At 38.2% G+C, this 14550-nt stretch overlaps 1 protein-coding gene across 1 annotated transcript; it reads right to left on the reverse strand.

The window, feature by feature from the left end:
- Nucleotides 1–2172: 2172 nt before the first annotated feature.
- Nucleotides 2173–8022, reverse strand: LOC115662537 (prefoldin subunit 3). The gene is made up of 6 exons (XM_030584676.2): nucleotides 7767–8022; nucleotides 7426–7483; nucleotides 6129–6200; nucleotides 3014–3133; nucleotides 2828–2929; nucleotides 2173–2541 (listed from the first exon to the last, which is right to left on the reverse strand). The coding sequence occupies exons 1-6, from the start codon at nucleotides 7904–7906 to the stop codon at nucleotides 2461–2463; spliced, it is 573 nt and encodes a 190-aa protein (XP_030440536.1). The 5' UTR covers nucleotides 7907–8022; the 3' UTR covers nucleotides 2173–2460.
- Nucleotides 8023–14550: the final 6528 nt, after the last annotated feature.

The raw sequence follows: 14550 nt of genomic DNA on the forward strand, positions 1-14550 counted from the left end.
TATTTGTAATATCTTTATATAATGGAAATCATCTCAACAATTGTATGATAAGATCAAGAATCAAACATATTTGTTCTTTTATGGTATTAGAGCTTATCTTCAAAGGAAATCGATCCTTAACAATGGCTTCCACCAGTCCTAAGTATCCATATTCCTCGTCTTTGAACATTAGCAATTTTGTGTCACTAAAACTGGCACAAACAAACTACTCTTGCTGGAGAGCTTGGATGCTTGCACTATTTGAAAGTCAAGATCTATTAGGATTCATTGATGGCAAGTACCAGATGCCGAGTCCAACAATAGTCACTCCCTCTGATTCCAGAAAAAAGCTAAAGCCTCAGAAGGAGTGATAAATCTAGAGTTTTTATAAAGGAGAATGTTATATCGTCTTCTGCTGGGATGGATCATTGCGACGCTCTCCGAAGAAGTTCTCGCTCAAGTAGTAGACTTGAAGACACTTGTTGAGTTGTGGTTAGCTTTACAAAATGTTTTTGCCAAGGTACTTGAGGAACGTGAAGTTTCAATTTTTCTACAAATCCAGAATTGTCAATTGTCATAAAGATATTTTTTCATCTCCTCACGAGTATCTTGGTGCTTTTCAAAAATATTTCATTGAGTTATCTGCTATCGGATGTCCCCTTGAGGACAAAAGAAATGGTCTCTTTGTTTTGAATGGCTTAGGTGATCAATATGATTCATTCACAACTTCTATGTTCAATTCTCCAATGCCAATATTCTCTGACCTAATTTCACAACTGCAAAGCTTGCTCACAAATAAAAGTTCCCTTGTAATTCAACACGGGACGGCTTTCTTTGGTCAAGAAAGTAATTTTAAGAGCAGCAAGAAGGGAAAACAATTTCAACATTCTGACAACAATTATTTTTGTTAACATAGAAGAGGGTTTTCTCACAATGGTCCAAAAATGAAAAATTCTCAACTTGATTTTATGTATTCTTAGGGTCATAAGCCACAATTCAATCAAAGGAACATCGAGAAGCTTGTGAAAGGAACAGACAAAGTCGTTTCCTATCAAATATGTAATAAGCTGATAGGTTACATTTCTCCATCTATGCTTTCATGACACGAGAAAACTATACAGGTTACGCCGCTTCTAAACCACTGCAATTAAGGGAACTATAGGGGCCTGCATATTACATTTCTTCATCTATCTATCAACTAAATTCCAAGATGACTCACCAATCCATCTCAATTTTAAGTTTTTGGTAAGTGATTATCTCTACATAGTGTAAGACAGCGATCAAGTTGAGCTCAATGCAAGGAGACCACTCATTGAAGAAGACTTGCTAGAGAGCTTACACAGTCTAGTAAGCTAGTTTCGAGAAGGGGTTTAACCCGTACAACTGCTGTGCTAGGTAAAACTACTTAAATCATCTCATCCATAGTCGACACTTCTCAAAATTCTATAGATGCATAAGGATGATTTGATATGTAGATGCCCTTATAATCACCTAGCGAATTCCGTGTAATTAATCCTCTTATTTCTTCCCTTGATATTTTCCTCTTAAGCTTACAAAGCCAAGCACGCTAATTACAAAAGGGGTTTAGCCCTTGGAACCGCCGAAGCAAATAAGCTACTTAATCGTCCCATCCATCGTTAATAAAATCTCAAAATTCAATAAGAAAAGAAAAGATAATTTATCTCTCAAAACTCTATATAAACAGTACAAGATGCCTTCCTTCAACAGCAATTTAGCTTTCTTCAATTCCACAACTATCATGATCTCCTGATCTCCTCCCAGTAGACTTCACCGCAAGTGGCTGTGGCGTCATCTAATTTCAGAAGGTTGAACAATCCTCTCCCAAGTCTCTTCTTTCGTGATCGATCTTCAATATGTTCTAACTGATATTGGGCTATTGAATATGGCCCAATTATTTCATTGATCACTTGCAATCAGTCACCATATATGGACACTGTAAGCAGACCATACCAGGGCATTGCTCTTATAAACTAGAAATCTCCAAGATCCATGAGCCTTTAAGGGTTTAAGATAAGGTAAGGTCTGACAACAAGAGACCCGCCAAATTACAGCACTAAGTCACTTGATTCAAAATCACTCTCTGACATGTATCTCACATGGAGCTCAGGCAGGTTCATGTTTTTCCCCGAATTCAAATGTGAATCGGTTCTTATTAAACATACATAATCAAGGTGAAACGAGACCAAATAGATGGACCATATATTAACTCAAAATACAAAAAGTGAAAACTCAAGCCCAAGAGGTTCTCAATCAAAATCGTTTACATGAAAAGCTTTTTGTAATGCAGTAAATCTCACTGAACCTAACCAAAATCACTTGATGTCAAAATCTAACCATACGATCACAAAGCAATACACAGTTCATTCACCTAGTTGAAAATGGGAGATCAAATTTGTAAAATTTGTACTCTCATATAGAAGTACACATTCTGCTACCATGATTCGAGTTGAAAAGATTCCTTTAAGAGTCTTTGGCAGGAGCACCAGCTTGACGGATTCTCTTTTGGTGAACATCCCAGTTGTACACACGAGCAATCGTAACCTGCCAAAGAGTAATTCACCTCTCAAGGGCTGTTTACCCCAAAAAAAAGAAGAAAATTTCCAAGGGCCTTGCCACGATAAACTAAAGAATATGGTCCCAGAACGAGCTGTGCGATATTACCATATACTCCAGGCTGTTGCAAATTAACATGTCTTCACAATTTATAGCCTCAAGCCAATAATAAAAATACAGCAGCAGTAGTTCAACCATATTGACCTACCCCAAACTGACAGTAAACGGCTTGAAACAAACATGGACCTCCAACTACCAAATAATTCTGACGTACCTGTGTGATTGTTACTTGGTCCCTTAAGAATTGTAGATCAGCAACAAGAACTTCTAAACTTGCTTTAGCATTTTCTAAGTTCTTTTGTAGAAGAGCTGTGGCCTGCAACAAGTTTTTATGCACTAAATAAGATACTCGACATCATTACTGGAGAGAGAAGGGACATTGCTTATACTCGAGTACGACCTCTTCACATGAATACTCCAACATAACATTTGCTCCCAGCCATAAACATACTGAATCAGTATCTTCAATGCGAGCTCGTGAATATATGCCTTCAGAGACTTCAAAATCAGCAAGGAGTGCCTATATCCAAAATAAAGAGCCATAAAAACCAGTCAATTTGGTGCCTGTTACCCTTTGCTCATAGAAGTTGTGATGGTCTTAGGTTTTAAAGCCCAATACAGTAATCCTACCCCAGTTCGCTTTCTAATAGGACCTACGGACATCAAAGCAACTAGCTAAATATTAATGGAGATATTCAGGTGTCCAAATCTAAAACCACCTCTCACTTATTGAGATCAACATGGGCTCTACAAAGCCCTAACCTAAATTATGAGGAAAATTGCTTCCAGAAGTGCATTTCTGAAGAAGAAGAAGAAGAGAAATCGAATATTCCACATCATGTCAACTGCACCAAAAGTAGTTCCTAGTATGGCAAGAATTAGACCAGCATATCCTCTAAGCTTTGTTAAAGAAAAAAGGAGTGATATGATCAGCTAAGAGTCCATCGAGGAGCAAGAAGCTTGTTGAACATGCAAATTTTCCAGCATAATAAGATTATGAGAAATTTTGTTAACATCACACATGAACGATGACTGATAAGACTGTCAAGAATTCCAGATGAAAAAGAGAAACTGCGAAGGAAAAAATTGGTGGGTTCCATGACAATACGAAGAACATTAGGGCATAAAACGGGAAAGAACTCTGGATTGGAAAAATATGATCTGTTTGCGAGATAACAAGTTTACTTTGAAAAAAGCCTCAACAGTCAACCGCAAGTCTGTCAGATACCCACTATGCATCCTCAGTTAAAATACATACACCGAAAAGTGTCCAGCTTGAATTTCAATCTTAAATTCCAATACTGACGCCATGGTTCAATCTTACGGTAATAGAAATATATAATCGAAGCACACACATAATGACATGCTCAATCACAGGTTACTTTGCTATTAAGCCTCCCACTCAGTGCCCAAAGAAATTTTGGGATCCAATCGTTGCGCTCTCTGAATACAGACTTGCAGGTTGAAAAGGTGACTGCGAAAAATGGGAGGGTCACTTTGGTATAGAGCACCCTTTCAGATCAAGTCAGTTTGCTTCAGTCATTATGCAGGTTCCTAGTTAAGTACGGAATAAACTAGAGCCTCAACAAGAGGATATCTCTGTGGTCGAATGGAGTGGTGAAGTAACCGTTGCATCAAGGTGCCCCAATTTGAAATGACTGATCAATTCAAATGCTGGATTTTCATATTGAGAGAGATATCACACCTTTGTTTATGTACCTTCAGAGGGTTAAAGGTCGTAACCTATTTGATGGAGAAACCTCAGTGCAAAGAAAGATGGAGGCAGCACATAGTAGTACATGTGTTTGGGTGTGTGTTTGAGAGAGAGAGAGAGAGACAGAGAGAGAGAAGGGAGGGAGGGAGGGAGGGATCTTGGCAGAGAGGCTGAAATGCCGGGCTACCTCATAGTTGATGTTTTAAAAGGAATAATGGGGCAGGACAAATCTCTCAGATTCTTGCCCACTGCAGAGATATGGAAATTACAGCACATGAGCAGGAAACTTTGTCGATGGCAGAAAGTATCGGATGAAGAAGTCACCACTTATGCAGAGACTGGTAACCAGAAGAAAATGAGATTGCCAAATTTTAGTTCTCTTCCACAAGATAGCTGGTATTAAAGAGACAGGGAAGGACTCTATCGAAAGAAGGGGAGGGGGTATTAGCTGCATAGAAGATGAAAATCATATGGACCATTCGGCACCACAGGTTATCCCCGTGAGAGATTGCCTTGGGAGTGAATGAAAATAGCCAATATACAAAAAGAAAAAACGAAACAGAAGAAGGATGCATACAAACAGATACTAGCTGTAGTAAAGTCAATGAGAATCCACAGATCACCTACTTACATGTTGCCATCAGACTATATCTCCTTGGATCTGTCGAAAAAGTCGCAGTGAAGACGTGGTGACCATGGAATTGAATCGTACCCAATCCAAATCTCGACATTTCTGTTAGTGTAGTAGATATGGAAATAAGAGAGTCTTCTTGCATTACGGGAAGATGGCTTAGACTTCACATTATGCTTTACACTTTTTATGATTAGACTCCGTTTGTTTCGTAGAAAATGAATGATTTGGAAAACATTTTCCTAAAAATGTTCGCTTGTATCGCTTGAAATAATTAGTCAATAAAAATTATTTTCATTACTGATAACAATTTATGTTTAAACATTTTCGTTTACGATGAAAATATTTTTGTTCATTCATTTTTGTAAGCGATACAAACAATCATTTTTTGAAAAATGTTTTCCGGATGATTCATTTTTCGCGAAACAAACAGACCTTAGATATTTCTCCACCTTCCTTTTGTCGCTTTTTTGCTATACCGTTAACCGGGATCTGAACTAGAATAACAAGCAGAACAATACCTCTTCCTACAGTCTCTGTCTCTCTTTCTCAAAAGACAAGAGAAAGATCCGCAGAAGTGATTCCTTTTTGAAAAGAACCTAAATGCAGATCATTCCCACTCCTTCAAGACAAGAATTGACAGCCCCCAATGCATGACCGCCAATTATGGGAGATAAAATCAACGTTTTTCAATGATATATCCATCTTATGTGATAAAGTATAAAGAAGATAAATAGGTATAACAAGCAAGATGCAACACTTGAGCATGTTCCTTTTGCCTTTAGATGAGAAAATTTCCTAACATGGGGAGCATAAACAAGGATTACTGTATAATGATGTGCATCAGCCTTTTTATATTTCCATAAATGGGCCAAGCAAGCATTTTAGAAGGAAAGTATCTATTTCATTGTAATTGTATGTGAACATCTTGATCTAATTTTCTCTGTGGTAACTGCAATCATTTTCAAGATTCAAAACCTCGCAATTTCATCACAAATTTAAACATCAATTGGGCACCCCTCAACCAAATTACTGGACTCCATCGAAAAGCAGCTTGTCGTAGAAAAGCAAATAACCACAACTTTCCCATCAACTTGTGGAAAGAAAGACGAAATTCCCCCAAAATCTAGTTTACATAATCAATAGTATGAGTTGCGTGAGACAACAAACCTCACCAGAACCCTTCTTGGCCTGTAGAGTAGCGACTATGTCTAAACACTTCTCAATATCAGGAATTTTTGCCTGGCATTACATATAGACATTGAATTAATAAAATAGTAAAAAGACAAATAAAAATGTATCATGCCAACAAAGTAAACATTAAAATGCTAACAAAATGCTCAAGATCACCAAGGATTATAGTGTGTTAAAAGAACCAAGTGCACTCAGATCTATCACGTCAATGTAAAAGAGAAATTCATTGTGAGACATCAAAGAGGTGCTCACCCGGATTTTGGATTGACTTTTTATTCTATATTAGACCAAAGTAATTGCAAGAGTAAGCCAATCTCATAGGGGAAAAGTAAATCTTACTCGAGTTTGAGAAGAGGTTAAATTTGAACTAGAAAAACAGAAACTAAATAAAGAATTTATGAGAAAGAAAACAGCAAGTGAGTGTAGAAACCTTCATAATTGAGGATATGCCCATTACATTAATGAAATATGTAAGATATTGAATAGACAATGCATTATCAAGGAAAGAACTCAGAACCAACAAGCTTCTTGTTGTAATTAAACCATCATCATGATTGAAGCTTTGGTATCAATGTCTCTAATCAAGTCTTCATACCTCTTAAGCATCAACAAAAAAAAAATTGCACACTTAAATGCTTGAAAGTTGTAGAAAAAGGTCTACCAACATATGCACGCACCTAAGTAGCACCGACACCCACACACGACACGTGACACAACACGACATGACACGCCGACACGGCATTTTTCAAAAAATAGAGAATTCCGACACGTTGTATATTAAAAGTATATTTTTATATATACATGATAAATTATCATTTTTATGATTATTTCAATCAAATTAATTTGATTCAACTCCACAAATAAATAAATAATAAATAAAAGAGTGCCGGCCGAGTTCGGTGTCCAACACGTGTCCGACACCGACACATAGGCCCCCAGAGAGTGTCCGTGCTTCCTAGGCACGCGCACACCCACCTCCACAATAACCATTGCACAACATTTCAACACTCCGTTGGTTTATACTATACGAAAAAAAAAACAGACAAGAACAATAAACAAGGTCGGAGGCAGCACACGGGCAGACAGGAGGAATAGGGCCTGTGGTATTCAACAGTACAAAGAAGAAAACGAAGAACAAAAAAATATAGCTCAACACCGAACGTTGCAGCAGATACATCAATACAAAAAAAAAATCACTAGATGAGAAAGGATACACGAACACTTCAAAGGGATTTTGATAACAAAACTAACGGAGCGAAACGCGACAGCACACCTGAAGATCCCTCTGCTGAGCCAGAAGCTTCATCTCCACCAGCTTGTATTGCTGCAGCCTGCAATCATCATCCCACCAATCACCACAACCACTCCACAAGGACCAAAAAAAAAAAAAAAGTTCCAAAATTTCAACGACATCTTCCCCCTTCGCCAGCATCTCCAGCTGCCTACTCAGGACAATTTCCACAGAGCATCGCAAAACCGATCCGCGCGTGCTAGACTCGCTACACGACCCAGACACGGCCTAGCAGAAGCAAAAAAAGCCCTAGATCGAGCGCAACGGCATTCATTTCGACCTCGAGCACGACCGGCAAGTGAGGGGCGCGATTCGGGAGTTACCGCTCTTGGAGGAAGGCGAGGGCGGAGTTGGCGTCGAGGCCGGCTTGGGCGAGGTAGGTCTGGACGTCCTCCACGAACTGAGCGCCCGGTATCCCCCTCCTCTCCGTCGCCGCCTCGCCGGAGCCCGATGACGACGCCATCGTTCACCACCTCCCTCCTCCCTCGCGCTCGCTCTCGCTCTCGCTCCTTCTCCGAGCAAAGCGTTCGGCCGACGGTTCTAGAGAGAGAAAGCTTGTTGTTGCAGAGAGAGAGAGAGAGAGATGGACTGCGTGCGCTCGAGCGCGAGTGTCTTCCTTCCCCCACTTTCGTCCTTCCCTCCGCGAGCGGCGAGGGCGGCGAAACGGCGTCGCTGTCGAGTCTCGGGTCGGATCGGGCGGTCCGATAAACGGGTCGGGTGGTCCGGCGGGCCGCCCGGCCCGACTCTTCGGGACGTCGCCGATCAGGGTCGTACCTGTGGGCTTCATAGGCCCAGATTTTTTTAAGCAAGACCGTTGTACAATTTTTTAGTTGAAATAAACTACTTTCTTGAATGATTAAGGTGGCTTGATTACACGTCGTTAACTATATATAATTTTTTTTACAAAGGAAAAAATATAATCTGGATAAAATAAGTTAATTCAAAAATAAAATTCGAATGATTTTTAAAAGCAGAAGAGTAGTTTTTCATAATCAGAAAAGATGATTCCAATGAGGGAAATTTGGACACCAAAAGACTATTTATTCTATTTAAGCACCTACATTCTCTTCCTGTTTATCATGAAATTGATGAAAATTATTAGCACCTTTGAAATTTTTGCGATGGATGAAATTGCAAATTTAATGACAACCCATTATCATTGCCATTCATAGTGATCCCCCCTTATATAATGTGATAAAATCTGTTAATGCTTTTGAAACTTCGGTTCGCCTCTGAAATAATTTGAATTTTCTTACGTCTCAACAGATACTTATGGTGTTATTTTGAATTAGGAAATGGGGTGTTTTCTTCAAGTTTATAATAAGTAAACGTGCTACTTTTGTTGGTTCTAACTAGTAGATATTTATATTAACAATATAACATATGAGTAAAAGGTGTCATGGAGCAATCAAATGAACAAAAAGCATAATCGGCATTCATGACGAGTGTTTTTCGGTGAAAATGATGTTAAATAAACCCTTATTTTCGGAGTAACCAAACCTTGTTTTTCATCGAGAAACATTTACATGTGTTAGAAAACACTTTAAGTGATTTCATTGTTTGTAATGGAAATAAACATAAAATGAATCCAGACAGTGGTGTGATTTCAAGCATATTTTAATTGATAACTAAAGTTACAACACTCATGATGGATTGGGTGCTGAATTGCGTACTTTTTTACATAACCAAGAATGAGATTGCTCTCTCGCTCTTATTTGGTAAAATCAAAGACCTTACTTACTACCTAATAAATTTATAATCGTGAAGTACTTTCGGTGAACGACGTGGTTGTTCATCCAATCATTTTACAATACATCAAAGTGCCATCAAATAGTCTTTTTCTTCTAGGAAAATAAACGTTGGGTTTTATGTAAATTGTTCAGGAAAATTATTGAAATTCCATGATGTCTCTAGGGTTTTACTGCATAGAAGATTCGTTCCAAATATAATTAATCGGTCAGATACTGATCATCATCATCTCAAAGAAGAAATTTCCACGATCCCAAGCTGCACCTTCAAATGCATAAGCTTATGACGAGGGGCCCAAGAACAGTTGCGTTTGAGAAGACACTACAACTCAGCATCACAATCGGATAGGTGGAAAGATAGCACCAAAGCTTGGAGAAATTGAAATCGATGTCGATGGGGCTTTTTCATCACAGGAGAAGCGAGGAGCTTCGGGCTTTCATAGTTAGAGATGATGAAGGGAACATAATAGGACGAAAAGCCACAAATATTTCCATGTGATTCAGCTATACATACCGAAACCCTAGTAGGGCAAGAACCTCCCAGCTATGTCGTTCGCCAAAGTAAAAAGAAAATCTTAGAAATGGACAACAAAATTGCCTTCGATTATTTAGCACATGTTACAAGATCGCATAAGCTTCAGTGAACGAAATGGCTGACTTAGCTTTACTTTGGTGCTTTCAGGAAAACTAATTTAGGAGTCAACTAAATCGTAACGTGTGATGAAATATACTTTATCTGCTTTTTTGTTGTCAGATGTGCCTGATCCTTAACTCAAAAAAAACTTTATATACTTTTTCTTTAGTTTTCATTTGATTTGTACTAACTACTACAAGATTTTAGGTACCATAATTCCATGAAAGGCTGATCGAATTTCATCTTAAAACTTAACAAAAGTTTACCTAGATTTGTTCTTTATCTTCGTGAGACTTCATACCAAATTTAGAGTCACTAACCAAATGTAGACTTCATACCAAGTTTCATACCAAACCAAAAGGAAGAAAGATGAATGGGTGGAATCCGCGTGGCAAATTTAGAGTCACTAACTTTTCATACATAAAGGAGAATATGGTCGGCCACTCGTAAAAATATTTGAATTTGGTTTCATGTGCATTGCATAAATCCCTCAGTAGTTTTGTGATCGTCCGAACCGGATGGAAACCGAATCAGCCTAATTGATCCTATGCAGAATCTTAATCTGGATTTTAGTCTGAGTATTGGTGTTGTTTCGATTTGATTCTGTCGGGTCGATTCCTCGTTTTTTCGTTTTCTAATTCCGCTAGTTTCACCAGACACCCTTGAACGACGACATTCTGATGTTGCAGAAAGATTGCAAGATAATTAACATATGAATCAAATCGACCACAAGCTGGAATTCAATTTACTCAGCCAATTCAAATCTACAGATATTTTTATTCCCAAACTTTGAAGTTTTCACATGGTATCATACTTTCACATTACAAATCCAAATCCACGAACACACGCCCCCTCACTTGACACGATCATTGCTTGTCATACACCATCTCAATCTCAAACGGCCCCATATATATACCCATCAAAGAATTTCATAAGGAAATGCTTTCAATATAATACAAAAATTCAGGAAAAGGAAAAGCAACCCCACTTCGAAGAGAGATCTACGTGATGAGCTCTTTTTCCAGGACAGAGTAGCCCAGAGCGTTCAGACGTGTTCGTCGGAGGGCGGCATCTTGGTGTACGGCGGCGGCGGGGGCATCGAACCACTGTAAGTGCCAGGAGGCGGGGTCGGGGTGCCGTACACTTGGGGGTTGGTGTGCACGTCTTTCCTCCCCCGGGCTCTTCCGAAGAAGTAGCACCCGAAGCCGAGCAACAAGCAGAACAGTATCAGCGGCAGCGATATCACCACCACCAAACCCATCTTCTCCTTCTTCTTCTTCTAAATCGATCTGAGAGAATGACTGTAAGAGAGAGAGAGAGATGTGGTTCGAGTGTGAAACAGAGGAGGGCGTATATATATATATATATATATATAGAGAGAGAGAGAGAGAGAGAGAGAAGGGGTTGTGGCTTGATCAGGACTTCTCAGGATAGATTCTGTCCAGAAGAGAGTGGAACTTTTCTCAGTAATAAACAAAGAAGAGCAGGGAATTTAAAGAGCGACCTGCAACGTTCGGGAGAGAAGATGCGAAGTGGGCTCAACGTTTCAAAAGCTTCCAACGGCTACTTTTTGATAGCCCAGTGACAGGAAGGCAAGTCATTAGGTTCTTTTTATCATCTATTCGTTCTTTGACAACAAAAAATTGAATTAGGGCTGAACAAATATAAAAATATTGTAAGTGGGTTTAGTGCTCGGAGCACTTGTTGCGTAACTAGTAAAAGAAAATGATAATGACACAAATAAATTCTGGACTTTGACCCACCATATAATGTGATTTTTGAATTTTTAATTTATTCAATATGGTCCCTGAATTTTAGCCTAATGTGCAATATAGTCCATGGACTTTTAATTTATTCAATGTGGTCCCGGACTTTTGGTACATATTCAATGTAGTCATATAGTTTAGGGACTAAATTGAATATGGATTATTCATATAGCTCATGGACTAAGTTGAGCATGAACCAAAAGGTCAAGCACCACATTGAACAAATTAAAAGTTTGGGGATCATATTGCATAGTGAGTCAAATTTCAGGGACCACATTGGACAAATTGAAAATTCAGGGATTACATTGCACATTAGACCAAAATTCATGGACTGTTTGTGTCATTTTCCCTTTATGTTTTGTGTAGTTATGTATTGCAAAATGAAATAATTTCCCAAAATATGATTAACAAGTGCTGTAGAAGCATCATTAACAAAACCTATTATAATCTAAAGATGATTTGGCGGATAAAATCAATCAATCAATCGCAACTTAAATTATGTGTTGAAATTTCTTTTTTTGTTTTTGTTTTTTTTTTTTTTGGGTCTTAATATGGGGTCCTCTATTTCCTGTTAAATAATTGGCTGCATCTAGTGGGCTAGCCTAGCAATATCTTCACGCGAGGGCATCGGAATCCTATGATCTGTCTCGTGTTTTCTCCGCCCTACTTTGGGACATGATGAAAGCAACATTCGATTCTTACGGAGGTTAACAACATAGCTCACTCGATCACATGAGGTGTCTACATCTGCCTGGCTCAACTTTAGAATAACTAATTACTTTAATGAATCATTATACACATTTCGCTTCTCCTAAAATTTGTGCAATCTATTTCGAATCACTTTGCCTCGGTGTTTACAGGACTTGAGAAATTGGTATTTACACAGTTAATTTGTGAAGATCGTTGTTGTGTACTACTTAATTTGTCATCCTGACTCCCTAGTAGTTACTAATTATATATAATCTTTTTCTCATCTCAATTTGTACGTAATTATCCGGTGCGTTGCGCTGGCCATCAAGCTAGTTTACCAATATGTAATAAGATGTCATAAAATTCAAAGAGAAAATGTTTTAAATTATCATAGTGGATTGAATTTGAAGTGTTATTTTTGCTTTTAGCTAAGTAATTCCCTTTTCCGATTTTAACCAGGTAATTTCATATCAAGCTTTTGGGTATTCCAAAATAAGAAAACCAACACACTTCACTTAATAGGAGTCCTCCTCAAATCATGGGGGATTTAGCTTAGATTTATTTAATTTGCAAATAACAATTAGAGTTAAGAGGAACGCAAAATATGGAGTTGATTTAGTATATGTTAAATGATTATCGAAAAAATAAAGTTGAAACAAAAAGAAGATATGAGAATGAATGATACGAAAGGTTCATAATGAAGAAATTATGACTAATAGTAAAAAAAGAATTAGTTTAATTAAGTAGCTTAGAGGAAAAAAAGAGAGAGAGAGAGCAAAAAGTCACTACCATAGAAATTAAAACTATACCAAAAAAATTAAATTAAATTAAGTATGTTTTCGTTTAGCGGAAAATGACTAATTTGAAAAACATTTTCCAAAAAATATCACTTATATCGTTTAGAAAAATAAATGAATGGAAAATGTTTTCATCGCCTATGAAAATAATTAGGCATGTTATCAATGATGAAAATATTTTCCGTTGACTAATTTTTCTAAACTATAGAAGCAATCATTTTTCGAAATTTTTTTTTAAATCACTCATTTTCCGCGAAATGAACGCACCTTAAGGAAGACAGATTAGGACAAATTACATATATCTCAAAATAAATGTTGAACATAATAAATTGCTGGACAATGGAGTTCAAAGTACACTTTCAGCTTAAAGTTAATATTCAAATAGTAATTAGTCTTCACGATGCATTCGTTTTTATTCTAAAATTGAAAGAAATCAGTTTTTTTTTGTGGTAAAAGATATTAATTAGGTATGTTCTCATGAATTACAGCAACAGCACAAATCAGAAAAATGAGATGAGATCTTTCAATGTTGATGATACTTTTATAAATGATTTTGAAATTTTGAAATTTTTCTTAATCTAAATTTTGCCATCATACAAAATACAAATAACCACAGTTAAGTCTGTTTCTGTAATTGTCACCAAATAAGACGTGCTTATGCATCAAATCAATATATCGAGGTGGAGAAAAGATTAATCCAATAACTTATTATCGCTTGCTAAGTACAATCAATAAGAAATATTCCAATTTTCAAAATATTAACTACACAAATTGTTGCTTATCAAGTGTCAATTCGCCACCAAAATAGTATTAGTAGACTGATTTACAACCCAACTTTTCCAACAAGACCTAAGAAGAAGGTAATTTACAGATGGAAGATCAAAAATCAGACAAACAGAGCGAGTACAATTCATCTCAGCGATGACACTCATCACCCTCATGGATTTCTTGACAATTTCCACGAAGAAATTACTGATAGCTCGTGCCGTGTTCGGGCTTCATGTAGGTGGGATTTGGATCATGAGGATAAGGAGAAGGGAAGTACTGCGGAGGCGGCGCAGGGAAAGGATATCCCGGTGCCGGCGCCGGCGGCATGGAAATGCCACTAGCCGCGGGGAGCTCCTGCGCTGCGAGGACCCGGCCTTCTTCTTGGCCTCTTTGCCTGCCCATCCGGTAGCACGTGAAGCACAGGACGGCGAAGAAGATCAGAACCGGGAGCGACACGATCACTACGACCCCCATTTTCCTGGCTTCTTTCCTAAGGCACCTCTTCTCTTCAAGAGTTTCTCCGACTCGAATCCGAGAGCTGATGTATATGGCGATGTGTCACGGATTGTTTCTTCAAGGGAAGTGCTGTGATGGAAAGTCAACCATCGGAGGAAGTCGATGGAAAGCCCTTGGGGGATTAAAGACTGAGCGAAGCAAAGGGAACTCCTGCCCAGCATCTTGCCAGAACCGTTGACCACATGCAC

This window comes from Syzygium oleosum, unplaced genomic scaffold (genome assembly GCF_021117445.2).
Source record: "Syzygium oleosum isolate NSW1041296 unplaced genomic scaffold, Sole_v2.1 Sole_v2.14, whole genome shotgun sequence".
NCBI classification, from domain to species: domain Eukaryota; kingdom Viridiplantae; phylum Streptophyta; class Magnoliopsida; order Myrtales; family Myrtaceae; genus Syzygium; species Syzygium oleosum.